The sequence below is a fragment of the Podarcis filfolensis genome (assembly GCF_964270895.1).
Source record: "Podarcis filfolensis genome assembly, chromosome: Z".
NCBI classification, from domain to species: Eukaryota; Metazoa; Chordata; class Lepidosauria; order Squamata; family Lacertidae; genus Podarcis; species Podarcis filfolensis.
Window position 1 is genome coordinate 48782901 of NC_139617.1, and position 27972 is coordinate 48810872.

At 47.1% G+C, this 27972-nt stretch overlaps 1 protein-coding gene across 18 annotated transcripts in view; it reads right to left on the minus strand.

The window, feature by feature from the left end:
* STRBP (spermatid perinuclear RNA binding protein) overlaps nucleotides 1-27972 on the minus strand; it is a 139537-nt gene that overhangs the window by 14338 nt on the left and 97227 nt on the right. For 7 of the 18 annotated variants that reach the window (XM_083597289.1, XM_083597290.1, XM_083597302.1 and 4 more), the window contains 8 exons: nucleotides 27344-27436; nucleotides 25558-25757; nucleotides 21739-21897; nucleotides 18556-18690; nucleotides 17666-17806; nucleotides 15151-15274; nucleotides 13850-13900; nucleotides 5644-7882 (listed from right to left, as the gene is read on the minus strand). In XM_083597289.1, the coding sequence (XP_083453415.1) occupies nucleotides 7788-7882; nucleotides 13850-13900; nucleotides 15151-15274; nucleotides 17666-17806; nucleotides 18556-18690; nucleotides 21739-21897; nucleotides 25558-25757; nucleotides 27344-27436 (998 nt within the window). In that variant the 3' untranslated portion in view covers nucleotides 5644-7787. Of the gene's footprint in view, nucleotides 1-5643; nucleotides 7883-10441; nucleotides 12456-12524; nucleotides 13901-15150; nucleotides 15275-17665; nucleotides 17807-18555; nucleotides 18691-21738; nucleotides 21898-25557; nucleotides 25758-27343; nucleotides 27437-27972 lie in introns of those variants that run through there. The other 11 variants (XM_083597293.1, XM_083597294.1, XM_083597292.1 and 8 more) reach the window with 3 other exon arrangements.

The following is a 27972-nucleotide window of genomic DNA, read 5'->3' on the forward strand; positions in this document are numbered from 1 at the left end:
GGAAGATGCCTTACCCCGAGTATGACCATTGGGCCATCCAGCTCAGCAAACCAGCAATGGCTTTCCAGGGTATCAGGACAGGAGTCTTTGCCCCCCCCCCCCACGCCTGGAAATGCTGCCAGGGACTGGGACCTTCTACATGCCAGGCAAGTGCTGTACCACTGAGCTGCACCCCGTCCTTTAGCAGGTGCAGAATTGTGCCCATGGATGAAGGAGTTGCTTCCAAGGTCCACTTTTCTGCCTGCTTGTGGTACCTTGGCTAGCAGTTAGAGAATTGGCTGCAAAGGATGGCAGTCATCGGGTTCCATAGTCAATCTGTGCACATGTTTGAAGATTCAGGTTCAACGTGGAATCCAGCCCCTTCTGCCCTGTGTGCGGCTCGTGGGCTGTACATTTATTGATGGGCTTCAGAAGGTGGTGGACTCGCCTTCACTGGAGGTTTTTAAGCAGAAGTCAGATGGCCATCTGCCAGGGATTCTCCAGCTGTGATTCCTGCACTGCAAGTTGCGCTAGATGACCCTCGGGGTCCCATCCACCTCTGCAGTTCTAAGCTGTGGACAAACACCGGCTCCCTCAGCCTGAAAAGTGAGGCGAGCACCACGCCCCATAGTCGCCTTTGACTGGACTTCACCATCCAGGGGTCCTTTACCTTTCACACTTCTATTATTACCCTGAACCGCAAGCTGAAGTTCGCTCACTAGATGCAGCAGCTTCCAAAGCACACACAGGTGTTGCCAGGCTGCCTAGCAAGGGAGATGTGCTGCAGCATTCTGCTTTGTTGCTAATTGCTTAGGAGCCTGTCTCTCCTTCCCTTTTGAATTTAACAAAGCTAAGAATAGCTTGGAGGCCACCTTGGGGCAGGCAAGGCAGCTGCTTTGTGCAGGAAGAAAGGGTGCCTGCCTGACCAGAGCATTTCAAGGGGCAGTGTTGGTGTCAGGAAGCAGAAGGCATGCGATGCTAGGAGCCCCCAGGGATCCTGCCATAGTGGGCAGGGAGGGGACAGCCTGCTTAGAGGCTCTGTCTCTGGAGTCCACAGACATAGCAGGCACAAGGTGGGGGGCTGTCTCAGCTGCTGCTCCAGAATCATTTTCGCTGTGCAAAGGCTGGGAGCCCAAAGGTTCTCCACCATCATTTCCCTCTGGGTTCCACTTTTCTGGGGGTTGGGGTTTCATGATGTATATTGCATGTTGTCCCTACAAAGTGCTTGCTGACTTCTTTTGTGTGAAACAATACATTTCATGTAATCAATTTTCAGGAAGTATGGCTCATTCAGTGCAGCAGGGTCATGTCCCCCCCCCAAAAAAAATCTCTTACAAGTCCTTTATTCAGTTTGTCTCAAGTTCCTTTAGTGCAGACAGGTGACTGTATGGAGAGCCAGCTGCCTATCTGGCACCTGATGCACCTTGCACCTTAATGCACTGAAACCTCTGGCCACAGAATTGCCTCCTCCCTCAGGGAATCCTTTTTATTGCAAGGGCCACATGCCAGCGGCAGGTAGGGCCAAAGGTGAAAGTAAATGGAGCAACAAATCTGAATTTTAACTTTGCGCAGTGGGGTAGCTTCTGCACACATGCACACACCCCTCTCTGTCCTCCATTCACACAAGAGGGAGGCATCACAGTTCAAGAATAGGCAAAACCACTCTGGGTGTGAAGTGGGCTGGGGAAAGGTGTGGCTTGGGCTGAGATCCAAAGTCCAGACGAGAAGGCTTGGAGAGATGCATTCTGCCCCTCAACCCGATTTAGGCAATGCACTGCAGCTCAGAGTCTGCAGTGACTGCCTTGACCTTCTGGCCTGCTCTGTGCATGTGATGCAGTTGCCCTGGGCCACAGGAGTATAAGAGCCCAGGGAGATGAGGCAGGGAGCTGGCAGGCTCATTGGTAAGGCTTGGTGGCCCTGATGTGGCCACAATCACTTTCTTCAGCCACAGGACTCTACTGTGTCCCACCAGTTGCTCTTGACTGGCCTTCTGAATTGATGTTGCCAGTCAGCACAGCCAAAGAAACATGTTCCGAAAGTGAGTCAGGATGGCAGGGATTGAGCAGTACACCCAACGGAACACTGAAGTTTGTTGGCATAAATCAAAAGGTACGTGTGATTAATTCTATCCTTGAATAATTTAGCCAATAAGTACTAGGAGCATAATAGAAAGATGCATCTGTGGAGCTTTTAAACTTTTTTTCATTTGGTTTCCCTTGGCTTGCAAAACACCTGTTTTGATTTGGGTCACAATCTGGAGGTACTTGCAGGGCATGTTTTTAGCACTGTGGAATCGGGCGGAAGGAGAAGTTGAAGTAAAGCATGATTTTGCCACACAGAAAAAAGGAGAAAAAGCTGTGAAAATTGGCCCTTGCTTAATAAGAAGCTTTGGAATAAGATAGTGGTGTGCAGAACAGGTAACTGCTTAACAGAATTGAGGGATGTGGCCTGGAGAGAGTGCCAGGAGACCAGATTAAGAGAGTAGGTGAGATGGATTAGGCCAATGAGCCGGTGACTCCCCTTGTCTTTGGTGCCTGTTCCCCTTGGAATAGTCTTAGTGAAATACTTAATATCAAATGGAATTGGTAAACATTGTAAAACCAGAGTTTGTTTTTCCAGCTGTGTCCTGAGGCCATGGCTTAAGTACACCCTGTCTGTGGTACAGAAATGGTCAAAGTCATAAACCGCCTCTACTGGCTCTTAATTTATTGCCATACTTGTTGGGTTTTTCACGCTTCATGTCCCATTAATTCAATACCTGCACCTGGTTTTGAAGATCAGTCTGGGACAAAGCTTCTGCTGATCTCCATAGCTATCTGGCTTCACCTGCAGCTGCTTCCCTCCTCCTCAACTGAGACTTAATTGGCCCACCATACAAACACATCTCCTGGGCAGGTTGTACTTCCTCATCCTCCCTCCTGTGCTTAGTGATCTGTACAGTCCAGGTTTATTTACCCACTGGCCAGTGCAATGTGAATGTTAAGCACTCCTAACTTTTCAGTAGGCAAAATCTATAGTGGTTATATGCCTGTCTTTTTGCCATGGAGGACACTTTTTAGATCCAAGCCCGTGCACAAAGCAGAGCCAGATCTACCAGTAGACCATGGTGTGAGCAGCAAAGGCTTCGGACTCCAAACTAATTAACAATAAGCACAGCAAAGCAACTTTCCCCACTTAAATTTATTGTTTAGTCGTGTCCAACTCTTCGTGACCCCATGGACCAGAGCACACCAGGCACTCCTGTCTTCCACTGCCTCTGCTGAAATGAAAAAAGCTAACCAGGACTGGATTTTTGTGTTGAAAGGGCTGTGTGCCTCAGTTCAGTTCTTTCATGCTATTCTTTAAGTCTAACTTTGTATCTTTTGCAACCAGCTCTTGTTTTCAGGTCATGGAAGGGAGCCCAGGGTAATCTAGTCCAATTCACTGCAGTGCAGGATCCGCAGCTAAAAATCCCTGACATAGGGCGATCCAACCACTGCTTAAACGCCTCCCAGAAAGAGAGCCCACCACCATCTAGGGGCATCATTTTCTCTGTTGAACAGTGCTTAACCTCAGGGAGTTCTTCCTAATGTTTAGTAGGAATGCCCTTTCTTGCCATTTAAATCCATTGGTTTGGGTCATACCCTCTGGAGTAGAATCCTTCAGCCCTTCAGATATTCAAAGGAGGCTCTCATATCACTTCTCAGTCTCTTCTCCAGGCTGAACATACCCAACTCTCTCAACTGACCCTTGATCATCTTGGTTGCCTTCCTCTGCACCTGTTCCAGCTTATCGGTATCCTTCCTAATTTGTGGTGCCCAGAACTGGACACAGGACTCCAGATGGGGGTCTGCTTTTTCTAGAAAAAGCAAAGTAGGGTTGACCAGCTGCCAGTCCCTGCTTTTATACAACAACAGAACAAGGGCAGGCAGACTCCACTGCTTCTTTCAATTGTAAGGGGGCTCTGGCCTGCTAGAGAAGGGCGTGTGCTGCTTGCCTGCCCTGCATCGCCCAATAAAGCAAGGACGGCCTCTGCCACCAATAGGGTTGTGTGCCTTATTGCTCTTGCATAGTGATAATAGTTTCAAATTGAGTTTTTTTAAAGTAGGGACACAGATGCTTGAAGGAGAGAATGAGAAGCAGGCTTTTTTTATAAAAGAAAAAAAGAACAGACACAGAAGTCACTGGAGGAAATGAATAACTTAATGGTTTCCCAGCCTGGGCTGACTTACAAGCAGAAGCTGGCCGGCCAAGGTTACAGCATGGCTGCTGACAGCATGGGGGCTCGTTTGCTCTCAAAGTGGCAGGGCAGAGCAACGCCAGGAAGGCAGCCAAGCTGTGTGTGGTCAGAAGCTCCCCTAAACACCAAAGAAGCATTGCTGCAGTTTTTGAACTCCTGGCCTTTAGGAGGTTTGTGTTGTGCTTCCTATCACACACACCAAGTTCACTTGCCAAACTCACCACTGGTTATAGCTCCTTGTGATAGCAATATGGATTTATTTATTTTTGCTGCTGCTGTTGGGGTTTGTGTTTGTGTTTGTTTTGTAACTTGTCCACAACAGAATGTTCCAGCCTAGACTGCATCTCTTCAAGCTGCAGGAATGAATTAGAATCAGTGTTGGGAGGGGTATCAGATGGTTATCTAGTCCAGCCCCCACTGTTACCATGTCCTGGACAGGCAGTTGTTCAACCCTTGCTTGAAAATCTCCAGCTACGGAGAGCAGCCTTCTGAGGCACAGTCTGTTCCAGTGCCAAACATTTAGTCTAAAGTCTGTTTTTCCCTTGCAGTTTGAAGTTGGGTCCCATTCCCTCTGGAGCAACAGAGAATAGACTCTGGTGCAGCATCTACAGAGCATCTCTGCACATGGCTTGCATCTCACCTCTGGAAGGTCTCTTCCCCAGCCAAACCTGTTCCTACCTCAAGTAGGAGCTGTTGCAGTCCCTTTCCCGTGGTGCTGCCTTGAATTATGAATGTTGTAGCTGGAGAACATGGATTGAGGTGCAGAAGGTAGACTTCCTGGGATGGGGGAGGGGTAGAACATGACACATCACTGCATGACCCACATGCTTGTAGCATGAATCTTGTATGAAGGCTGTAGAGGTAGATTTTGCTAAGTAACTGGTGTTGGGCACTAGGGACAAAGGAGTATTTGTGTTGGGGGTGTGGCATTGGAAGCCTGTGCGAAGGGAGACCTACACCCCACAGCTGACTCCCCATAAGCAAATGGGGGGGAGCAACAGCTGTGTCTCTCTAAGGCTGAGGTGGGCAGCCTTCAGCCTTGCCAGGCTGGTTTGGGGGTTTTCCTCTCCCTATCTTATGGGGGAGCTCAGTGGCATTAGATGTGAAGAGACAGTTCCAGAAATTCAAAGTTGCAGAGATAAAGAGGTAATTCTCCTTATAGCACAGGGTCTTCTTCCCACTTCACTTTTCTAGGTTCTGTTGACACAGTATGCAACATTTTAAAAATTGAACCCAAGAGCAGCTTCAGAACCTCCTGCGACATTTGGACAGTTTATTAAAGGTTCCCATCCAGCAACAACCTTATTAACCTATGAGTTAAACACTCATTCTCCACGCCACCCTTTCACCCCCACACAGGAATTAATCCACTCTATTTATAAACATGTTCTCTGCTGACTAATGTTTCTTTTTAAATAGTAATAATAAAAACATCAGAGCATCAGTTAAGTGATCAGATTTAATTATTGATAAGAAAACATTCATTTCTTATTCATGACAGTTATTATGGGACATCCTCTTCTGTTCTTCAGAAGCCAGCAGTGAGGGTGGTGGTTTCAGCACAAGCCCAGAAAAGGGGGTGTGGGTTATGGCCTGTGGAAGCACCAGCCCCCCCCCACCTCAAGGACTGCAGCGTCTAAAATGGGTGGGGATTCAGTGCCAGAAAAAGTTTGGCAGCTTCAGCACAGGCTGCTTTAAAAGGGGGGAATTAGGCAGACTCACAGAGTGAAGGTAAGGCTTTTTCATCATTATAACTGCAGATGCCCAAAACAGAACCGTCTAGAGGTCACCCGCTGCTAAATTACTGGGTGCCGGGGACCAGGGTTTGCCACCAGCAGGGTGGGCTCTGGACTAAGAGAGTGTTGGGGAAACTGGGGACTCCAGCTGTCATCAGCCCCCAGCCACAGATTCCCCACCCAGACACAAACCAGGCTACTCTCTGGTCCAGCTGCGCTGCTTTTAGGTCATTCAGATGGAACACAAGAGAGAGAGCTCTAAATTGAGGATTTTTCAGTGAGGACAACAGTAATTGAACCACCTGCTCAGAAGTGTGTTAGGAACCAGGTCACCCTATTGGGGTCCACCCAGCTCCTACGCTGATTGACAGTGGCTCTCCAGGGTTCCCAGGCCCATGTGGAGATGCCATGGGGATTCAGCTGGGACCTTCTGCATGCAAAGCAGACACTCCTCCACTAAGCAGTGGAAGCAAGCTTCCTCTAAGCAAACAATATTTTCCTTACGGTCAATTCCTTGAGCAGGACACTAAAACACAACTTAAATTGGTATTTAACCAAAGAAATAAATATGTAAAAAAAGAAAAGAAAATCCTCCCTGGATATTTACATTCCATTTCACAAGTGGAAAAACTACAGAGAAAAGCCTATGAACAGTAAGGTGCAGTGAAACAGCAGCATGGTTGAAAAGGAAGTAACAGAAACATTCTCTAGCCCAATAAATAGAAGTGCTATTCCTCTTTCGGCCACAGTTCAAGCCTAACTTTATAAACAGAAGTCCAGAATGGCTGGAAGTGTGATTTCTGTTAAACCTCCTGAGAAGCAGGTATAGCAAGAATTCACTTGCTATGTAGATATACCCCCCCCCAGGACACAGCCTGCAGGGCTCATCCCTCACAAGCTCTGCTGGAATAAGAGGGCTGCTCTTGCCCCCGACCCCCCAAAACATTCCAACAGGACTTGAGGATTGGCTGCATTGATAATATAAGTGATACACCTGTCCTTGCAAGGGGGGGAGGTGTTGCAAGGTAGGCTTATTGCTCCCATTTTATAGGAAAGGGCTGGCTCTTAACCAAAGCCACACAGAAGATCCACCGCTGAGCTATAATCTGAAGCCAAAGGTTCTGCACTCTCTTGCTAGCAATTGGTTTGGATTCCCCCCTAAGGAATTTGCTTGTTCCCCATGGACCCAGCACCCTTCAATGGCACCCTTCAGGCCATGGGGTTTCTAGGGCAAATGCTAATGGATAGGGGGGCAGCAGCAGCAGTAGTGGGGGCACATTTATTTGCAGGTGAAAGAGCATATAAGTTTCACAAAGTTGTGCATTAGGAGTGAAGCTTTCTTAATTCCCCCCCCCCAAACCCCCATCTATAAACCAGGAAACTTCCCACCCCATTGCTGCAATCCAGGGGGCGGGCAGGTGGGGGGGGAGTGGAGAGAGAAAAAGTGTTCCCTCCCATTGCTCAGACTCAAAAGCCCAAACTGGAGTGCCAACAATTGACCCGAGAAGCTAAGAATGCAAAAAAAAACCCCAACCCTCTTTTCGACAGGCTGGTTCCTTTCTTGGTGAAATGCAGAAGTAGCCAAATGACATTCTTTTTGTACATCTATTGCTGTGGTTTTAAGAGCCGGGGTGGGTTGTATTGCTTTTTGGGAGTTCAGGAAAGTCGAGAATTAAAAAAAATACAAACGTGCTTTTTCCTTTTCTTTTCCCTGAAAGAGAAAACTAGAGAGTCCCAAATCTGATTGCTGAAGGCTGCCCCCAGCTCCCCTCCTCCTTCCAAGTCTTGCTTTTAAAAACCGTTTGTTGGAGGGGGGAAAAGCACCTTTTTCCGAACCGCATAACCTGTTTGCTCTAGAAGTCAGAGAAGAAATCTTGAGGGCCCAAGTGAATGATAAAGGGAGCCATGTCGAGAGGTTGGCAATAAGGGCCGTCAATGAAAAAGCCACCTACAGCAGAGAGAAGAGCAGAGAAGCAAGGGGAAGAGAAATCGCAGGTTAATTAAAGAAAAGGGAAAAGTAGCGAGCGCCGCTTAAATTTCTCTGCTCTTTCAAGCTGTAAGTGGGATTTTCATTGCAAAATGGGCACATTTTTTGATACCTTTTTGGGGTAGGCGGGTGGTTTTTTTTTTAGGTAAATAAAAATATATATGGAACCATCCTATATTAGCAACCTCAAAAAAAAAAGTTAACAGTTACCTGCTCCCCCCCCCTTTCATATATTTGTCGGCATATAAAAAATAAGGAACCGATAGCTTATTAGGATTTTCAAGTAAAGCAGAGAAATGTAAAATACGCAGCAAAAGGGCAGGTTTACAGACGTGGTTAGTAACTCCCGACATGACAAAAAAATAAATGGAGAGGAGAGGGCAGGGGAAATGACTTCATATCAATTATTGGAAATGATTTTGCCATCAAGTTGGAAAAGAGCATAGCACTCACAGAGAGCTGTCACAACTGACCAGGGAGAGGATCTCTCTGGAAAGCGAATCCTCAATAAAGTCAGCAAGATTTGTGCTTGAAAGGTTTTTAGTGTGGGGGTTGGGAGAATTTCACGGCATTAACCAAAACAAAAACACACACCAAAAAACACCCCCAACCCTCGAAATTTATCAAGCTGCCAATTTGCACGGAAACAAATCTCTTTGTTTGGTAAGTCTTATCTGCCATGCTTTTCCAAGCTCAGTGATGGTCTTCCTTTCATCCATAGGCCAGCAAGACAGTCAATGGTTTTATCAATACTGTTCTCGATCTGAAGGCAGCCCAAGCCTCAGTCCCCTTCCCAACCTCCCCCCTCCCCGCATTAAAAATAGCAATCCCTGTACACAGGTGCAAGGGAAGACGAACAGCAGACTTGATGCTGCCCATCCAATACAGCCTTTAAAGCACCACCGCCACTGAACCAAAAAGCCAGAGGACAAAGTGGAAACAGCTGTGGAGGACGGAGAAATCACATTCCAAAGAAGCACAAATACTTAGGTGCTCACTTTCCACCGCCACCTTTTCCCAAAACCACAACTGTGGTTAACCCCGAAGAAAGCTGCTTGTTTATATACTCTGCCTCTGAAGAAGGCATCTTAGGGATAGAGCTCTTCCTCCATGGAGGTTTAGAGACCCCCCAACTCAACCTCCTTTCCACACACACACACCCCACCACACATTGACCAAGACCCACCTTGCCCCTGTCCAAGTACACCTGGAGGAGAGCAGAGTATATAAAGGCCTCCTCTGGGCAGCACAAAACCATCATAAAAAAGGTGAGCCACAAATGGGTGACGTTTGAAAAGAAGACAGCAAGAGGAACACTTACGTTTTTTGTGGGGGTGATGCCTTAATAGCAGTTCGCTTAGCTAAGTCCCCTAGTGCAAAAGAGTGAAGAGCCCCCACATATCCACACATAAGTCTTTCTCGAGAACAGTCTCCTGGATCTCAAAGCGAAGCAGGTATGTGCACAGGCAAACCCATGGCACATGACCCAGCAAATCGCCGCTTTTGCTTTCAATGCTCGAATGTTAAAAGAAAAGGGCAGATACTGGCCTATGGCTGAAACGGCTAACTTTCCACAGCAGCACTGGACGAGACCAGGACAATTAAGGTAGCAAGTTTTCATGGGGACCGTGTTGCTGCTTCAGATTCTTAGAATTGTACAAGGTTGTGGGTGGGAGGGTTGGGAAAAGGATAGGCCTTGGTTTTAGCTCTGAAAAAGGGGGCAAAAAAATTCGTACCAATGAGCTACAAGATCCCAGACTGAGCGAAGGAGGCCACAAGAACATCCGTGAGTTGGGCTCATTTATTTGAGGTTGGTTTCTTTTTTTTAAAGGTGGGGGGGTGATTGAGGGAGCAGACTTTGGAATTAAAGGATCTAACTATTGGAGCATTTAACTCCCAGTAGATCTAACTATTGGACTTTGATTACATTCCAACGCTCTCATTTATGGTCTGAGAACTTTCTCAATTTGGATTATCTGATATGCCTAACTCATTTGAAATTTGAGGGGCAGGGGAAGAGGACATTCGAAACTTCTCTATAGCCACCATCTCTGGTTCCCCAAGTAGCAAAATGAATCCTAACACAGGAAGAGAGCATATTCTGGATCTGAAGTGTCCAGGTAACCCCCCTAAATTAACAGCAGATTGCGCCAGAGTATGAGCAATCTGCCGCACGTAGACATAGCCCGCATTATCGCTGTAAGTGCTAAAGAGATATGAAGTCCTTCCAAGACCTGGGGTGGCATATCCTAGGAAGGACCTCACGAAACCTTCACATGGAATTCATTCAAAGCTTTCTCTTTGAAGCAGTAATTGAGCCCATATTCTACTGGATTACATGACTTGGTATTTACAAAGCTAAACAGGCTTTTCAGGGGGTGGGTCTTCTTCTTCTATTTTATTTTTAGTGCAGAGAGTATGTTTTTTAGAGAAGCAGCTACACCACATATCCAAAGGCCTAAACGTGACAGGCACACGGAGGCCATGGCCCTGTGTTAGAAAACAGGCGAAAACTCTCCATTACAACAAGAACTGGTTTTATTATTCTTTTGTGATCAGCGTCTTATACTCTATACATCCTTCACAAGTTTTTTTTTAAAGTTTTACATAATTTGGGTACTTCACTTAAAAACAATGATTTTAAGCATCTAAGTTTATTCCCTATAACAGAAGGCTAGTATAAGTTATTTTGGAAAAAAAATGAGGTAACCATTTCACAGACCATTGTTTGCTTGCTTCAAGTTTTTAGAGAACTAAATTTGCATTTTCTTAAAATAAAAAAGTAGGAAAAGATGCTTCTTTACAAATGGTTTTTGCTCAAGTATGCGTTCAAAGAAAACCAGGATTAAAAGCAGGCAGGACGTCCTGTCAATCTGCCTGTATCACTTTTACTTCTAGCATTCTGTACTGTACTGCAGTGGTCAGTCAGCCAGAGGGGACTGGTTTCTGCCATTTGCTAAAAGAAGGAATAATGGGGCATTGGGTAGGTGGGAAGTTTCATAACTGGCAACAGAAGCATTCTCTTGGGCAAACCTAAAAAGAGAAGAAACCAAGAGGACTCCAGGTAAGTCTAACCATTGGAAAACGGCAAGTTGTCTGTTTGCTTGTTTAATTGAGACAAGAGGAAGCTTCCTAATTTGGCCTCCACGGTCAAAGCAGCCAGTATGCTCAGGGGGACAAGGTCACCCTCCCCTGAAGCCAACTCCCTCCCAAAGCAGACCAGAGCAGACAAGGAACAGGACATGGTTCATTAGGGGCCTGCAACTAGTTTTGTTGTTGTTTTTTTAAAGGAGAGATTCAGCTAGAACTTTGGCTGGAGTTTGTTTCACAAGCCTGCTATGGTGGCAAATACAGCATCAACACCCTGCTACGTGTGTGGAAGGGAAGCGCATCCGAAAGCTGCCCCACTGGGGAATTCGCACCCCTCCCTCTGCAAAAGGCCTCAAAGCAGACAGGAGAAATGCAGCTCAGACAAATAATTTGTGGGAGTTTGTCCTCTTAGGCGGGGGAAAGGGGCTGGAAAAATACAACCAGGTCTCTCTCTGCCTAATTTAACATTCTTGTGGCCTCACTAAGAGTCTGTTGCAGATGCTTGTTTTGTTTTGTTGGGGGAGGGAAAAAAGAGTAAAACAACAAGTGTTTCCTGTTTGAAGGGCCCTGGGTCTTTTCACCTACATGTTTCTTTCAGAAATCAGAAAGCAGCAACAGCAGTTATTCCAAGAAGATCGAGATGATCAGGGAAACTTTCCCAACATGCAAACAGCTTCACAGAGGCAGAGAGAGAGAGAGAGAGAGAAAGAGAAGAAAAAATGGGGGAAGGTGGGTGGGTGGGTGGGAACCTTACAGCCAGGAGCAGCGCTTCTGTCCCCAGACTCAGCACCACAACCAAGCAGTCAGACATTTCCAAAAAAGAGTGGTGAGGATCCTTTATGCAGAGAATGAGGGCAGCATTTCTCCACGCAAGATGCTGGGAGTCAGCGATGGGCCGTGTAAGGTGGGAGGGAGAGGGAAAGGGGCAGAGAACGACACAATTTTAGGTGGCCAATTACCTCAGCCGCCCCCCCCTCCTGAATTCCTGCCCAACTTTCCAGAGCTATGATGAGAGAAAGAGGCACGAACACTGTAGCGCTCTCAGCCTTTTCTCCAAAACTCCACTAAGGCAGCTCCAACCTCTCCACTCTGAGGTGAGAGCCCAGTGTCTTAAGGGAAGGGACTAAAAAGCCCTAAAAGATCAAGACATTAAAATCAGCTGCAGAAGCTCTCCTTTGCCTCTCACCCAACCTCTGGGCTATGGATGTGGGGAAAGGCTTTCTCTGTGGCTGCCCCTTTTGTGCTCTGGAACAGCTCTTGCCGCTAGGAATATAGAACTACAGAACTGCCGAGTTGGGAGGGAACCCCCCAACGGGTCTTCTAGCCCAAAGCAGGAATCACAGCTAAAGAATCCCTGACAGATAGCTAGATTAGATGGTTAGGATTCCCCCCTAATGCTGAACTGAAGAATGGCTTCCATTTCCACCCGTTTTGGTTTTGCCCTCTGGTGCAACAGAGACCAAGACTGCTCCATCTAATGTATTGCTCTCCATATATTGGAAGAGAGCAGGGCTTGCACATTCCCTCAAACTCCTCTTGTTCTGGCTGCTTTTAAATGCACAAGGAATGCTTGGAAGAGCTGGCTGTGACTTGAGTTTCCAAAACCCCTAACTGGCTGCTCCCCTCCACTTTGCCAAAAGCAGTCTTAAGAATGCAGTGTTCAGACCTGCAGGAACCTGAGTTGCAGGAAACGGTGCAGGCAAACAGCCATGCTCTCTGGGAAGCATGTATCCTCAAAACAACAAAGGCTTCTGACTCCTTCAGTGGAGAAATGTGTCACAGCAAATGATTCAGGGAAGGGGGGCAGTTGGGATTCCACAGGATCCGGACCGTATCGCTGACTCCAATGGGTTTTGCTCTCATTGCTGCATAAAACTACATTCAAAGTAATCCAAAGAGCCAGGGGTTTTTTCCCCAATTAAACAAGACAAGGTTGTTGTTGTTGGGTGGGGGGCAGCATTGGGGCGGGGGGAGAACTACACACTTTCAGAGGAAGGAGTGTTGAGGTTCTTTTGCTCAGCACACCAAGTGGCACTGCCTAGTTTTTTGTTTGTTTGTGGGCAGGAGAGTAAGCAGAGCCAATTGGACTTGCTCACAAAATCCTGCAGGAGGAAGAGTTCACACAATAACCTGCTCAATTAATAGCCACTGCAGCTAATGTTGCTCATTATGAGATCGGCCGCTGTGGACCGCTGCCTCTCGCCAAGCCCAGTTGAGGAGAAGAAGGGGTGCGCAGCCTCAGGTGTGTGAACTTAACCACCACAACAACTATGACTCTGTTAACATGAAAGGGACCCAGGACTGTGTGGCTTCAACACTGTGTCTGTGTGTCCCCAAAAATAGAGCAGTGACAAAGAGCTGGTTCGCTGCAGATTGCAAAGAGGACCCAAGAAAGCTGTACAGCTACCAATAAGCCAGCCATTTTGGGGGAGAGTTGGGCGGTTCAAGTCAATCGAGCATTGGCCCTTCGGGTTCCTTTGAATGGAGTACGAGATGGCTGTAAGAAGGTAGGAGAGCTACTCAGGCAGGGGAAAGAGAGGTTCAAGTTCTGGTATGAAAGGGGAACAGGCAGTTAGAACAAGCAACCCTTCCACAGTCAGGCAGAAGCAGGAGGAGGAAGGAGAAAGCTACTCCAACCAGAACAAGAGCCACGGCAGGGGCCAACAGCCTTCCAGAGAGACAAAATGAGGTGCTGCGGTTTATCAACGTCGCTGGGGAGTCAATGATTCCTCCCAGGCCGCTCCCAGAAGCCTTTGGCTCACGCCCCATGAGATAATAAATACTGTACATACATACAACATGGCCTGTGGGGTCACGTAAGGAAGAGGCTGTACATACCGTAAGCTGGTGCGGCAGTAGCTGTGCTGTATCCATAGGGTGCCCCATAGCCTGCAACAGAAACACACGGAGGGGGCAAAACTGATTTGTCATGGCCGAGTGTTGAGAAGAAGCAGATACTTGAAGGGGACCTCGGAAGAAGCCTTCGGGCATTTACACACTCAAGGAAACTCGAGTAAAGGAAAAGCATCCCCTGCCCGGAAGTTGAGTGGGGCAGTTTAGACTATTGACACCCTACCTTAAACTGAGCCCCAAGGCAGCTAAAACAATTCCAAAAACTTATGGCAGAGAATCTGGGTGGGAAACCCTTCTGTTTTTAAACAAACGCCTTGACAAAAATGCAAACGTGCAGACTCATAATCAGTGCTTTTTCTCTAGAAAAATAGGTACTGGTCCTCACCATGAAATTGTTACAGTAAGTGCCACCCCTTTTTAACAAAAAAAAAAAGAGATGCTGTACTGTGTACCCTTGATTACCCCTTGGAAAAAAAGCACTGCTCATAATCCCCAGGTTTGCTTGGTTTTTTGGCGGAGGGTGGAGAGATCTTCAAAAATGTAGGAAGTCTCCAAAGGTTTGCATTCAATGAAGATGGAAGCATCAATTTAATCCAAAACAGATGCCTATTTTGTTATTCCAAAGTAGACTGCTGGCTGCAGCTCTGCCTAGCCACCACAGAGTGCCATGGCACATTTGCGGGGGGGGGGGGGGGAGAGATATGGGAGTAGGTGGCACTTTCATTAAGAGCAGAGAAACATGCTTAAAGCACAGGCCAGTGTTACCTGCTGGGTGCTGGTGAGCTTAAAAACCAAAATGGGATGGAAGCCTTTCTATTTATTTATTATATATCTATTGAATTTACATCCCACCTTTTTCTCCAGGGAGCTCAAGGTGACCTTGGGGGAGGGAGGTCAGGCTGAGAGAAGGCACTGACTGGCCCAATGTCACACTCAGCGAGCTTCTGAGGGAATCGACCCTGTTCTCTCCCAAGTCCTAGTCAAGACACCTTAACAACAATACCACACTGGGGCTGCTCAGAATCCTCTCATCCTCTCAGCCAGGGTTGGGGTACCTGCGACATTCTACAATCTTGCTGGCCTCCACCTCCCATCACCCTTGACCTGTTGGGACATTCTGGCTGCTGGGATCTGGAGTGCAGCAACTCCTGGAGGGTGGGGGACGAGTCCCCATTCCTGCCCCATGCAAAGCTTGACCCAGTGCTCCCGAGATGTGGGGTGGACCTCTGCAGCTGGGCTTGGCTCTCCATTGCCACAACTGGGGGACAGGCCTGGCTTGGTCATACCTGGTGCTAGGTAGCCAGTGGCAGCTGTTGCCCCAACAAATGCGCCCCGTGTGAGGGCCCCTCTCCCTCTTCCTCGAGCCACCTGGACCGCTGCAGACATGGCTGTGTTTACGATCCCTTTTGTCTGCGTGGAGAGAAAAATGCAGATGAGGCACAACCAAGGAAAGATGGATCCCAGGTAGCTGGACACCTGGGCTATTCAGGACACCCAGAGGCTCTTCTCAGTGGTGCTCAGAATCTGGTGCTGCCTCCTCATTCAAGAGAGCACCAAGCTCCTTGAACACAAGAGCATAATAAAAGTCTGCTGGATGAGGGAAGTGGGTCATTAGTCCAGCATCCCGTTCTCAGAAGCAGAACAGAGCCATTATGGCCCGTGGGTTAATGAGAGCCCTCTCCTCCGTGTATCTGCCCAATCCCCTTTAGCGTCATCCAAGATGGTGGTCATCCCTGCCTCCTGTGGCAGGGAGTTCCACTGTTTAACTATGCATGAAGAAGTACTTTCTTTTCTCTGTCCTGAATCTTTCAACATTCAGCTTCACTGGATGTCCCCAAGTTCACATGTTATGAGGGAGAAAAACTTCTCTATCAACTTTCTCCACGCCATCAATAATTTTTATAATTTTTTAATAATATTCTTGTGACACCTCTCATTTGCCTTTCCTCTAAACTCTAAAGTCCAAAACGCTGCACCTGTCCCCTTGATCACCTGGGCTGCCCTTTTCTGACCCTCAATGCTTAGGGTCAAAATAAAGATCTTCCCCTCGTTTTGTAGCACTGGGGACAAAATGTGTTGTGCTCTGGAGCTGTGAAGCATCCCTAGAGTTCTTGGCTCCTTCAGATGGTCTCTTCCTCTCCAGTATGTTTGCATGAAGAGCCTGAATCCAATACTCTTTTCACTTTTCACGTTATAACCATCTTATTCCTTAATTACCTTCTGGCTCCATCTGCTCTGCTCTTCCTCCACATTGGAAAGTAAATATGCTCTGTTCCGGGGCCTGGTTTTAGAAACCACATACACACAGGGGAGCAGGCCCAGCCAGGGGCAACTCATCTGCACACCCTCTCCATGATTTAGGCACTCTGCCAGCCTACCCAAGGCTCAAATCGCCAGTTCAGCTCGTGGCAAGTGCTGAGATGAAGCTGGAAAGCAGGACAGACGCCCTCCAAGGACCTCATGGTGTCCTGTTCATTGGGGGAGATAGGAAGCCCAGAGCACTTGTTCTTTAGATGTCCCTTTTATGAAGAGGCACGTAGTAAGACCACTGATCCCCTGCTGGTGAGGCTCCCTGACCTCCCGGAAAAGCAAAAATTTGACCTTTTCCTGTTAGGCAAAGATCGTAAGACGAACTGGATGGTCACCAGATTATGTGTACAGATCTGTAGGCGCAGACCATCCCCTGACCCAAACTAGTGTGTTAAGAAAACCCCCAAACTCTGTTCCATGGGTGACTCTGGGTTATCTCTCTGTGGTAGCTTATCTTAAAGTTTTAAGTGTCTATATACTTATTGCATTTATAAATTTTATTGTTGTACATTGTTTTAAATGTTTGTTTTCCTTCTGGGATTGTACCCCCAAGTGTGTTTTATAAGCTGGTCTCCGACTGTAATAAATTATCTTGCTTAGTTGACTTTATGGTGTGTGTGTGTGTGTGTGTGTCCCAGCAGAGCTTTCTTGACTGGTCTCACGGTGAAGGGAGCAGCCTCAAAGGAACCTGCAAGAGCCAGGTCCCTGGTGCCTTGCAGTTCCCCAGATAGAAGCCTGCTGGATCAGTCCAGCATCTGGTCCAGCACCCTGTTCTCACAGAGGCCAACCAGATGCCTGTGGAAGACCAGCAAGCAAGACCCAAGCGCAAGAGTCCCCTTGCCTCCCGTGGTTTCCAGAAACTGCTATTCAGAAGCACTGCTGCCTCCTGCTGTGGAGACAGAGCAGAGTCTAGGAGCCATCGATCGCCCTAAAACAAGCTGAAAGAACTGGAGGAGGAGACAGCATTGTCTCTGCTTTCACTGAAACAGAAGGCCCTGGTCTGCTCTCTCAGCATAGACTGAGAACCTCTGCTGCCACAAACTGGTTGCTGGATCTGACCATCCCACCAGGAGAAGCAGCTACCTCCAGAACATCCTCGCCCAGGGTGAAGCTGGACCCAAGCCATTTAAGTCAAGCTGGCATCCTCCAGAAGATATGGACTGCGAGTTCCTGTCAGTGCCAATTTGTGCTGGCTGGGGCAGATGGGACTTGCAGTCTCAAACAACCAGAGAGCACCAAGCTGACAATGACTGTTTTAATTAAGGCTTTAAAACAGGTGGCTGACCTGCAGCCCATCAGCTGGTGCTTGGTCCAACTCCTATCAGCCAGCATGGCCAGCGGGCAGGGGTGGTGGGAGCTGCACTCCCTCCAAGAGGAGAGCTAAAGGTCCCCCGTCCCTGCTAGAAAGTTCCAAAATCAGCTATTGGGTGTCAGCAACCTCGTTTCTGCTGCACTGGCCAAGAGGAAGCGGCTCACCCAGACAACCCTCACCTGGGGCAGAATCTTCTTCTTTTTGTTGGCAGCTGCGTTGGGGCCGGAGAAGAGCTTCTCGAGAGCTGCCAAAGCTGCGCTTGCCTTGGCCACCTTCTTGTTGGGACCAGCCCCTCGGAACTTCTGCCCATCTACTTCTACCTGGAAACAAGATGCCTGGTTTTACACCTGCCGCTCTGCGTCCTCCGCTGGGAGCCACCCAGCCTCCACTGGGGGCTCTCAATCCACTACTCTTTCACACATCACAGCAAAGGTGGGGAGAATCTGGTGCCCTCCAGAAGTTGCCGTACTCCAACTCCCACTATATGGGAGCTGCTGATGGGAGCTGCAATTCCATCACATCTGAAAGGCCACAAGATTTGCCTCACACAGGACTAGTTACCAAGTCTACGCACAACGCAGCAATACTTCTGGGGGCCTATATATGATGATGCGCATGATATCTGCTGTACCCACACATTTCAAGGTGCAGATTTAACACATTTTAGGTGTTCAGCTCCTACCCTTTGGAACTCCCTGCCAATTGACACAAGACAGGCGCCTTCACTGTTCTCTTTTTTGCACCTGCTAAAAACATTTTTGTCTAGGCAAGCCTGTACAGTCATGTAGAATGTCTTTTGATCTCTGTTTTAGCTTGCTGTTGACTTTTTTAAACATGTGAAATCACAGTTTTTAACCGGTTTTACTCATAATTTCATTGTTAAAAACAAAACAATCTCCTCCTCAAAGTGCTTTACAACCAAGCAGTACATAATTCCTATGAAGTAAATAAATAAATTCTGTTGACTGACTCTCTCTCTCTCTCTGGCCCAGGACCTTGTACCCCATCAAAAGGTGCAGTAAAGCAAAACTGAGGCCAGGAGGCCACCATGTGCTTCCCCCCTCCTCACCTCCATCACGAAGCGCTTGTCATGGCTGCCGCCTGTCTCGGAAATGAGCTCATACTTGAGACCTCGCCGCTTCTCATTGAGCTCCATCACCGGATTCTTGCCACTAGCTGTGAGGATGGGACCCTGAGTTCTCACCTGAGCGAAGTAAAATACGTCAAAGTCAAGCATATCAAACTGAACTGGCCCAAGATACAGACACACATACTTCTAAGGCAGGGACAGGCAGACTTCAAAAGCCTGTTCCCCATCCCACCCCGCAGACCTCAGGGGCAGGAGGAGCAGTGAACACACACTCAGGATTAAGGAACAGGTGTCTGAGTATTCCTCAGCGGAAGAACTTGGGGGGAGTGGGGGAAGGAGTCAGAAATCCTTGGTGATCTATTGCTGGTAACCCAGAGATCTTCCAGGAGGTTCTGATCTCTGAGTAAGAAATGGTTAGCCAACTGGCAAAGACACAAACACACACACACGAAATGCAGCAACGGAGACAGCTGGGCTAGCAGTGCCTGTGGACCACATTAATCACTGAGCTAGCACACCCTTGTTTCAAGTTTCTCCTGTTGACATAAACATGTATTTGTAAGCCAAAATTCATACGGCGGCCCTCTTGCTTATGAAATTGTGTGGCAGCTGGAAAAGAAAGCCCTATGAGGGATGGCCTGACCACTGTATTCCAGGCATATGGTAATGTCAAGGCTGCACTGCTGCAATGCGGTCTGCGTGGGGCTGCCCTTGAGCCTGGTTCTGAAGCTCCAGCGACTGCAGAGTGTGGTGGCCAGATTGCTGGTAGGGTCACCTGGCCGACAATGTGTGGCACCCTTGCTGAGGCATCTGTACTGGCTGCCCATCTGCTACTGAGCCAGGGTCAAGGCCCTTGTATTAATTTACAAAGCCCTGGACAACTTGGGTCCAGGGTGCCTAGGTCCCTTATATCCCAGCTGGATCACTCAGATCATCTGCAGGCATGTCATTAGTTGTTCCTTATGTTGGCGAGAGGCCTTCTGAGAGTAACAAGAAGCTGAGCCTCTAGTCCTATCCAGTCTTGTGGAACGCTCTGCCACTAGAGATTCCACAGGCACCTTCTGTCTCAACTTTTGAATACACTTTGCTATGAAAACTTTGCTATGCCGTCTGACTTATGCGGGCAATTAAGAATACATTGTTCTTACACTGTCCTCTCTTGGCGCCTGCTGAAAACATTCTTGCTAAGTCAAGCCTTTCCACATACTTAAGAAAGTTAATGTGAATTTTAACGTTATGGTATTTTGACTTTATGCATGTTTTAAAATACTGTAATTTTCCCCTTGATTTCCTTGTTTCATCTTTTCTGTAAGCTGATTTGAGGTATTTTTTAAAGCAGTGCATAAATTTTACGAAATAATGAGTAATAGCTGATGTCTCATTTTAACTTTTCAAATGTATGGTTTTAGGTACAATTGTTGCAAATCGCTCTGATACCTTCCTCCTCCTCCCCAAAATGAGGGCCACTGCTCATTCCAGGTGGCCATCTGCTGTAACAAGCCATTTGCCCTCTCTCTTGAAAGACCCCCTCAACCTTCCGCTCTGCCTGAAATGGGACCCCCTGGGCTCGGAAGGCCAGCTCAAGCACAGCCAGAGCAGCCAGCGCTTCCTGTTACCATCCGGCACCTGCTCAGGCGCTACGGATCACCTTACCTGCTTCATGCTCATGCCCCACACAGAAACCTGTGTTTGCTAACAGTAGATCTGTACCCATCTCAAAAGTCAGAGAGAGGCAGATCAAATGAGCCACTGAACAGCTACAGACTGTTCAAGCAGGTTTCCTTTTAAAAGAAAAGCAGGGACTCATGATTTAGGAGCAAGGACCTGTGACAGCTGGGAAAAAACCATTTCCAGATTTTTGGAAGAGTTTGTAATGGCTGGGGAAGCTGCACAATATAGCTGGACTTCCCACTCCCACCATAGCTGACAAACAGCCACGCTGGCTGGGACTGAGTCAAGCTCCATCCAGGAGGCCACATCACTGCTATGCAGATGTGTGAAACATCCTTGCTGTCAGTGAGTACCTTGTTCAGGTGTCCAAGAGACACGGTGTCACAGCACGATGTGGTCTGTGTGGAGGACTGCCACAAAAGAGCAGAAAAGCAATACAACCTTGTAGTTGTATAATGAGTTTAAGGGCTTAGAAGTATTTGTAGACTTTTTCCTGTTACCCCCAAACTCTAACGGAGGCCTGCTCCCTGGCATTTTCAATTCTAAAAAAGTATCTCAGGTCGAAGGCCCAGAAAGACTTGGGTCAACTGCTGCTGCCAGTCAGAGAAAACACTATTGAGTTAGATGGACCTGTGTGTGGCCTCATGGCTTGGGCTATAGGATTTCCCCCACATTAGTGTAGGGAGGAGGGGCAGTGTCTGAGGCTGAAAGAGAACAAGGCCTTCAGTTGTGGTTGCAGCCTGCAGCTCTAGTGTTGAGCACTAGATTCTCTAATGTTCAGTTTTCCCATTTTGAGATGAAATTCTAGATATCATACAGAAAAATGAGTGGACACAGATGCAAGTTTCTAAAGGAGGTTCAAGCTAGGGAGGAAGCTGGATAGAACATGCAGCAGCTAAAGAGATCGGGGAAATCTCTTTACTGCCAGAAAGATTAATGCACAGAGGGCGGAGGAAGATCCCAGAATCACAGAATTCTAAGAGACCACAGGGTCATCTAGTCCAACCCCCTGCAATGCAGGGGTCTCAGCTAAAGCATCCATGACAGATGACCATCCAATCTCTGTTTAAAACCCCCCAAGGAAGGAGACTCCACCACCTTCCTGGGAAGTCCATTCCACTGTTGAAAGGCCCTTATCCTCAGAAAGTTCTTCCTAATGTTTAATCAGAATCTCCTTTCTTGCCATTTGGATCCATTGGTTCAGGTCCTACCCTCTGGAGCAGCAGAAAACAAGCTTGCTCCATCTTCCAAGTGACAAACCAAGAGCCCTCCAGACTAGGTTGATGGAACCCAATTCCCATCAGCTCAAGCCAACATGGCCGATGATTAGGGATGATGGGATTTAGTTGTCCAGCAATATCTGGAAGGTGCCCTGTTGAGGGAGCCTGAGACACAGAAGCAAGAAGCATTTGCACCCTGTTCTCACTAGCTTGGCCTCTCCACCTATTTACTATCTCCCACTTCCTCACTGGATGATGACTGAACAACCACCTCCAAGGTAGCAGAGGTGTCAATTGTAGAGTTTCCAGTATTATTGCTTGAGTTTGAAGAGACTGTCTCGTTTTTGCCTTCAGTGTCTGACTTCTCATCAGAGCTCGTACATTCCATGTCCACGTCGAAACCAGTGGGGTAGCCCATTGCTTGCAAAACCTGCATGTACATAAAGAAAGAAAAGAAAAATCACTAGGTGACTAGGTAGGATATTGAACCTGCCCCTCTCTCCCCTTTTAAGAACAGACCATGCGTTTAGGGTGACCTGAATTGAATTCCATTGCTTGACCTGTTGAGACGGAGGAAGGAGCAGCCTTACCCCAACCTAGTGCCAACTCATTAGCCCTGGTGGGAGTTGTAGTCCAAAGCACCTGGAGGGCACCAGGCTGGGAAAGGCTGAACTAGAATACTTCCCGTGCCCAACAGCAGCTTCCCAGCGCTGCTGACCCTGTGGATATCATGAAGCAGGGCTGTGAATACTCCCGGGTTTTTGTAAAAACGAATCCAAACTAAATTTAAATATGTGCTCCTAGAAGACATTGACTCCTGAATCCTGTATAAATTATGCAAATACCCAGAACTTTTCCTATTTTGTTTTGCATTTTATTGTGTTATTGTCTTCCTTAGTGGGTTGTGCAAACCACTATTCTGAATAGTACTTTTTATAAGATCAGGTGAGGGACATTGGGGACAGGTTCATGGAACCCGTTTGGGGGTGGGATGGCCTGAAGAAGTTTGGGAACCGCGGATCTGAATCCTTCTCCATGGTCAGTATGCTACATTCATGAAATTATCTGTGGCAAGCATGCTGCATCCCCGCATCTATAGGAAATTGAAAACTGTATGATTGAAACGACCCAGAGTCTAAATGTCACTGCTTTACATGGGGCTTAAACCTGTTTTGCCTTTCCATGGATTGTGTGCAATAAGCAGCCAGGAGAGACAGTATGGTGTAGTGGCTAGAGTGTTGCACTTGGACTTGGGAAACCAGGGTTCAAATCCCCACTCAGTGGAACAGACTTCCAGGAGAGTTTTCAAGCAGATGGTGGATGGCCGTCTGTCCTGTATGATCTAGTTGAGATTCCTGCACTGTAGGGGGTTGGACTGGATGACCCTCAGGGTCCCTTCCAACTCTACAATTCCTTGGTTCTATGAAGCACACAGAGTGTGATGTTGGGCCAGTTACTCTCTCTCTCAGCCTAACCTACCCTCACAGGGTTGTTGTGGTAATTAACTGGAGAGGGGGATGAGCCATGCACATAAACTTGCACTCCTTGGAAAAAATGCAATCAATCAATAAAATATATAACGTGTCATAGCATGACCTTTCCCCCTGAAATTAGTGATTTCGCATTATTTTCAGAACTGGGGCTCTTTCATTGAGAATACCAACGCTGACAGTTTGATGAGAATTCATTCATTCTCTATCCCAATTAGAGAGATAGAGAGATAGATGCTCTAAAATGCACAGCAGGGGGTTGGGGAGGGAAAGAAGGAATATTCAGCAACTGGATGGGAACGGACAGTGCCCTAGGAAAAAACAGAAAGAGCTTCTCTCAAATACTTTGGAGGGACTTTCATGTTCAAAGTGAGCAATGCATAAAGGAAAAGTTTCTCTGGGCTCTGAAACGAAGAAGAGGAATCAAACAGCTGCCAGATGAACTCTGAAGAACGAAGGCCTCATTCGGAGCACATGAAAGGAACCACTTCTTGATTTATTTTTTTAAAGGCAGGTGGAACCACTGCAGGGCCTCTCATGACTGAGAATATGCCAGCTTGGGGGGGAAAGTATTCCTCCTCCCCGCTCCTCCTCCAAGCCCTCCTTCTCAAGTGGCTGGAGGTGAACTTCCCCTACCAGCTATCACCAGGGCCTTGTCTTAAGGCTGCCACCTTGCTGAGCTTAAGAATAGGAGAAGAGCGCTGCTGGAGCAAGCCAGTGGCCCATCTGTTAAGCACCCCATTCTCACAGGGACCAACCAGTAACCCACAAGCAAAACCCGAGCACAAGAACACTCCCTCCAGAAGCATATTTGCTGCTATGTTCTTTAGTGGTATAACATTTAAGAATTTAAGAGGTGCCTGCTGGATCAGGCCAATGGCCCATCTAGCCCAACACCCTGTTCTGCGAAACACGCAAGCAGGATTCAAGCACAAGAGTCACACTCTCCCCTCCTGCCGTTTCTAGAAACTGGCATTCAAAAGCACGGCTGCCTCCAATTGTGGAGAGCAGAGCAAAGTCATCCAAAGCCCTCCCCTCCAGGAATTTGTCTAATCCACTTTTAAAACCAGCTGGATTAGTGGCCATCACTGCCTCTTGTGACAGTGAGTTCCACAGTTTAACTCTGCACTGCATGAAAAGTCTTTTATTTCCCCTGCCCTGAAGCTGCCAACATCAGCTTCTTTGGGTGCCCACATATTCTAGTGTTAGGAGAGAGGGAGAAAAAGTTTTCTCAATTCACTTACCCCATACCAGGCATAATTTTATAAACTTCTATCACGTCACCTGTTACCTGCCTTTTCTCTAAACTAAGCTAAGCCAGGTCTGGGTCTTGTAAGAGTCCAAATGGGTTACCACTTGGCAACCATATATATACAATGCCTTGGGTTCCAAAATAGAAGAAGTAGCAAATAAATATTAAAAAATAAATAAAAGCAAATCAATGCTGGTAGGCTATGGAGTCGTTCTAACCTGCCTCTATGTTTAGTCTTAGCTAGGGTTTACTGAACACATCAACTTCAAACTAGAGTTCATAAGGCTTGCTTGTTTTAATAAACCCTAGTCAAGATTAGCCTTACAACTTAACCACGTGCTTTTCAGGGTTAATTACTTAAACAGCGGTTAACTGAAATCAAATGCTTTCACTTGCGCTAGAGGAGGGGCAGGCAGAAGCCCAAGGTTCAAGCATGTGAAACTAACACATTGCTTATTGTTTTGCTCATGCTTTGCCTCTGTGACCTGGGAAGACAAAGCTGGCTACTGCATTTGAACATATCTTAACCACAGTTTGTTCAACAGATCACAAGGAGCCTTACAGAGAAGCAAACAAGCCACAGGTTTCCTTCAAAGCTTTGTTTGTTTCCCAGCTGCTCTTGCCTCGTGCCAAACATCTGGGCTACAGTGGCCAAACAAATCATGGTTAAGCAAGGCTGTTGTAGCACATAGTTTGGTCACAATGACAAACCATAATTAAAGCTTCAACCAGAGCCAGGGCCTTCTCAACACTGGCCCCGGCCTGGTGGAACGCTCTGTCTTGTGAGACCAGGGCTCTGCGGGATCTGATTTCTTTCCGGAGGGCCTGTAAGACAGAGTTGTTCCGCCTGGCCCTTTGCTTGGAATCCACTTGATCTCCTCCCCCTCTTTCCTTTTGCGTTCTGTGATGGAACTCCTATTTGGGGACTTCCCTGGCTTTTTTCTGGCCCACGTAGGACCAGTCTGGATAGTTGGCCTTGGTGAAGATTTGACGTTTGCATCCCCAAAAAAGTTTTTGATTTGAGTGTCTACTGAAATGAGGCTGCATCTTAATGTTGTATTTTAATCTTGTTTTTAAGTTGTATTTTAATCAATTGTTTTTATACCTGGTGTTAGCCGCCCTGAGCCCAGTCTTGGCTGGGGAGGGCGGGATATAAATAAAAATTATTATTATTATTATTATTATTATTATTATTATTATTATTATTATTATAGCAAGCCAGAGTTACATAGCAACAACCCATGGCTTCACATCATGGCTTGTTGAGGGATACAAACCACGGTTAGCCTGCGAACTGAGTTTGGATGTTCAAACAAACCACCTTTTTGGCTCTGCCACACAACTTTACCTTCACTGCAACATGAAGCTTGGCGGTTTTCTTGGAAGGCCCTGAAGCTTCATACGTTGTGCCATCCACATCAACTGACATGGTGAAGACCGGGGCATGGACAGGGCCGGACTGAGAAAGGAGCTTGTACTGCAATCCAGGCCGTATCTGATTTAGACGCATCAAAGCATTCATGAGATCTATTGCTTTGCTGTCAAGGACTGGAATGGGAGGAGAGAGAGAGAGAGAGAGAGAGAGAGAGAGAGAGAGAGAGAGAATTGGCAGTTGGAACAGAGCAGGCCACATGGTGACGTGGGGTGAAAAACTTTCCACAGCCAATTTCCCACTGAAATGCTGTTTCATAAAATTAATTAGTAGCAATGAATGAATGAACACAAGGCATTTTGCCACTGTCTCCAGATGTTGGGCTACCATCATCCCTGGTCCGTTGGCCATGCTGGATGGGACACCACATTGGCCACCCATGCTTAAAGGATTCAGTAATGCTCAAGGCACACATTCCAGTGCAAGCTCTCATGGACTAGAGTCCATTTCATCAGATGCACGATATGTTGTCCTAAATTGGCTCGCGTCCAGAAGTAGTGGGGTCAGAGAGAAATGGAATACAGAAAATGCAGGCTATGGTGGTTATGTCAAACCTTAAAATGTATAAAAAATTAGGCCAGTGGCAGCAGTGTTGGTGAACTATTTCTGAAAATTTTCAACTCTACACTGTCCCTTTTTAGGTGAGGCGACCAGAACGCCATACACAGTACAGTCTTATCTTGGTTCTCAAACAGAATGCGTTCCGGGGGTCATTCGACTCCTGGAACCATTTGGAAACCAAGGCGTGGCTTCCAATTGACTGGCAATTGGAAGCCGCACCGGACATTCGGCTGCCGAAAATTGTTCAAAAACTGGAACACTCACTTCTGTGTTTCGATCGTTTGGAGCCAATTTTTTCGGAAGCCAAGGTATTTGAGATCCAAAGTACAACTGTATTCCAAATGCTGTCACGCCATAGATTTCCATAACAGCATTGTGTAGGCAGTTTTATTTTCAATTCCTTTCCTAATGATCCCTTGTATGAAACTTATCTTTTTCAGAAATGAAATAATTGACAAAGACCCCTCCGTAAGTGGGGCCAACCATTAGAATTCAATAAACACTTAGCAGAACAGCCTTCCCCAACCCAGGGCTCTTCGAATGTTTTGGGCAGCAACTCCCACCATTCTTGACCACTAGCTATCCTGGATGGGGCTCACGCAAGCTGTTGTCTAATAACACCTGGAGAGCACCAGGTTGAGGAACACTGCCAGAGCTATCAATAGCCTCATCCGCCATAGTTTTCAAGCCACAGTCTACAATCACTTGTAGCACTACCACAAGGGTACAGGCCTAGAAGCTACTGAACCACTGCATACTCTCAAACACCAATGGTTGCGTAGAATGGCTGCATAGATCTTCTGTTCCAAGAAACTGAGCACATTTTTCAAGATGCCTCAATGGATGCTCCAAGTCCCAGGGACAGGGCCTTGTGATGCCATTGGAGACCCAACTCTCATCAGCCCTAACCAGTATGGCCAAGGGTAACCCGGAAGGTCAAATATTCCTCATCCCTACTTGTAAGTGCAGTACTGTGGAAGGAACAACACACACACTACCACCCTACCCCTCGATCAACTTGGGGGTCCCTGCCTCTACTCAATCCCCACAGCACTTCAAAGGCTTTCAAATCAGCTCCCTATATAGCACTTTGGCTCCTCCTTGGAGCAAAACAGAGGGGGGTGGAGATATGACAACTTACTTTTCCTCAAGTTTCGCTTCATCTTTTTATTTGGGTCTTTCTCATCTCCCAACCCATCTTCAAAAGGCCTCTTCAAAGCGGAAGAGCCTGCACCTACAAAAGATAAAACTCTCATTAGGTGGGTTTTGGAGATGGACCAAAGTGAGCATTCAAACAGTGGTCGTAAACAAAAAACACAGCATACCCACCGAAACATTTGTTAAATTAAAATTCTGATTGCAAGTAAAGCTCTTCTGCAACTTGGCTAAAATTCGCACAATCTCCCCTAATAATTCTGCACTGCCCTCATTTTGTATTCTAGTCTTGCCAATTCCCCAACTCCCACTGAATCAGCATTGCCAAAGCAGCTGTTGAGAGCTTGGAGATCTGGTTCAATCCATTCCCATCCGGCTTCAGAATTTTCAGCGGGCATTGCACATGCATTTCCAGTAATATCTTCAAGGTCTAAAAACTTGGTCTTTTTGGTTTGTTTCTTCAAAGAAGAAAACTTTGATTCTCGGAAATGTGAATTCTGCGCAGCCCTGCTTACTGTTTCCAAACACTGCCATTCACCTGGAGCCTCAGCGGAGAGAGCAAATTAAACGTATCAAATGATTAAGGCTTGTACTTTGATGTCTCTGGCCCAAATC